Genomic DNA, 2,344 nt, shown 5'->3' with positions numbered 1-2,344 from the left:
AATGGTGTAAAATGATTGATCTTTCTCAGAATTATGTTTGAAAATAATTTTCGAGTATACATGTGTATAATTTTTCATATTTCAGCCGTATTGCATTTTTGGTATCAAATCTACAGACTTACTTCCATGCCGAATCAGTTTTCCATACAGAAAGTGCTCAAGTATTTACCAACCTAAGTAGTTTAATGGAGGAACTTGCAGAAGAAAACCAGAAAGGTGGCTATTCATCTAGACAGCCTGAGCTCGAAGCTCTTTCATTAAAGTAAGTAATACAAGAAGTACATTGGACAGTTAGTGATGTTAATTTGCAAATTTTTAGTGCTGTATGTTAATGTTTCCTTGTTGATAATGGATAACTTTGTATAGTATTCGGACATTAAGATGACAAATATGGATGTTTTGGCATTAAAAAATTACAGAATGAAATATAACTTGACATTGTACGTAGAACTAGTAGTTTATTTAATAAAAGTTAGTTATTTGTTCTCAAACATTTAACCACACAATACAGTTCCAAAGTCAAGTAAAGATCTAAAACAGAGTATGATGATGAAATCATAGCCAGTTCCCAGACCAAGTAAAGATATAAAACAGAGTATGATGATGAAATCATAGCCAGTTCCCAGACCAAGTAAAGACATGAAACAGAGTATGATGATGAAATCATAGCCAGTTCCCAGACCAAGTAAAGACATGAAACAGAGTATGATGATGAAATCATAGTCAGTTCCCAGACCAAGTAAAGACATGAAACAGAATATGATGATGAAATCATAGCCAGTTCCCAGACCAAGTAAAGACATGAAACAGAGTATGATGATGAAATCATAGCCAGTTCCCAGACCAAGTAAAGACATGAAACAGAATATGATGATGAAATCATAGCCAGTTCCCAGACCAAGTAAAGACATGAAACAGAGTATGATGATGAAATCATAGCCAGTTCCCAGACCAAGTAAAGACATGAAACAGAGTATGATGATGAATGTATTTTTGATAAATTTATATATTTTTTTAAGTAATATGTTTGTTCATAAAACCTTTGTTTTGAGCAGAGACTCATCAGATGCAAGACATGAAACAAGTACATTAGAAAGGAATGACCATGCTGTCACAAATGGAGAAACTGAGGTGCCAACTACTCCTGTCAAGTCAGGTGGGCTGTGGACTAAAGCTAAATATGGTTCATTAAGAACATAATGTTTAGTGAATCTCTAGAATTCCACCGAGATAGTTTTAATATTTATCTTCCAAAAGATAGCTTTGTCACTAATATCTAGTTGAATTGTTGCTGCATTGTTTTACTCTTGTTTTTTGCTAGGGGTAGTTGTGTTTTTTATTATAATGAAAAAAAAAATTAACTAGCATTGACCATAAAACTGAATATCAACCTAAAACTGACTGTTCAAGTTTTTTTGTTGATGTAAGGTCAAAGGTCAACATCACAGAGGTGTCTGGTTTTATTCTTGAAGGCTTACCATGTATAACTAATTTAATTACTTTTTTTCTATGAAAGTTCAGTGACAAGAACCTTTCAAAGCAGCACAAAACCTGTACTTTCCAGCTCGATTGGGAGTTCGTATTGAACAAAACCACAATAAAAACTAACTATACTGCTGATTGTATGCTAAACATTTATCAGTACTTATTTTAGATAGTTTGAATTGAATTGAGGTAAATTTCCTTGTTGAGACATAACTTGTGTTTTTTAGTATTGACCTAACTTGACTGACAAGTTTTTTTTTTGGTTTTATTTTTCGTGAAACTAGTTTTCAGCTATATATATTTGTTTTACCATCTCAGCAAAATACACTAAGAGTACGACAGTAACTTGCATGAAGTCATTAACAAGTCCTTGTGTATGGCTTAGAAATGTGCATAACCCTATGTATGGATCTTGCCGTGATGTACGGTACTGTGCAAAAGTGTTAGGACAAAGTCAAAAATTAGATTTCAGGCTACTTTCGATAACCATTGGAAGTTAAATCACAGCTGAAACATCAAAAGTTTATTAACCTTCATATTTAGTACAACAGAAACTTGGTGGAAGTGCTCGAGTTCAGCAAACAGTTAATATTTTGTGTGTTCCCCCTTTTGTTTTAGTAACTGCAGACAGTCTTTCAGGCATTGTTACAACATATTTAATCAAGGTGTCCTTTGGGATTTTACTCTAAATGTCTCTAATACACTCCGAGCATAAAGTTTCTTTGGAAGTAACTTTTGATTTGTCAAGTTTTTGCTCTGTCAAATTCCAGATCTGCTCAGTTGGGTTGAGATTGGGGCTCTGTGGGGACCATTGCATCATTTGAATGACTCCAGCAGCTACTTTCTCAGCTAAGTAATT

The 2,344-nt window shown here is 33.7% G+C and overlaps 1 protein-coding gene across 1 annotated transcript in view; it reads left to right on the top strand.

Moving 5' to 3' along the window:
- Window positions 1–2,344, top strand: part of LOC106465578 (amphiphysin-like) — a gene marked incomplete at its 5' end in the record, with an annotated part of 13,350 nt that overhangs the window by 2,933 nt on the left and 8,073 nt on the right. The window contains 2 exons of the mRNA XM_013925805.2: window positions 86–262; window positions 1,056–1,156. Coding sequence (XP_013781259.1) covers window positions 86–262; window positions 1,056–1,156 — 278 coding nt within the window. The remainder of the gene's footprint in view (window positions 1–85; window positions 263–1,055; window positions 1,157–2,344) is intronic.

The sequence above is a fragment of the Limulus polyphemus genome, unplaced genomic scaffold (genome assembly GCF_000517525.1).
Source record: "Limulus polyphemus unplaced genomic scaffold, Limulus_polyphemus-2.1.2 Scaffold1989, whole genome shotgun sequence".
In the NCBI taxonomy this organism is placed as follows: Eukaryota; Metazoa; Arthropoda; class Merostomata; order Xiphosura; family Limulidae; genus Limulus; species Limulus polyphemus.
This window is presented reverse-complemented; position numbering and strand designations above follow the sequence as displayed.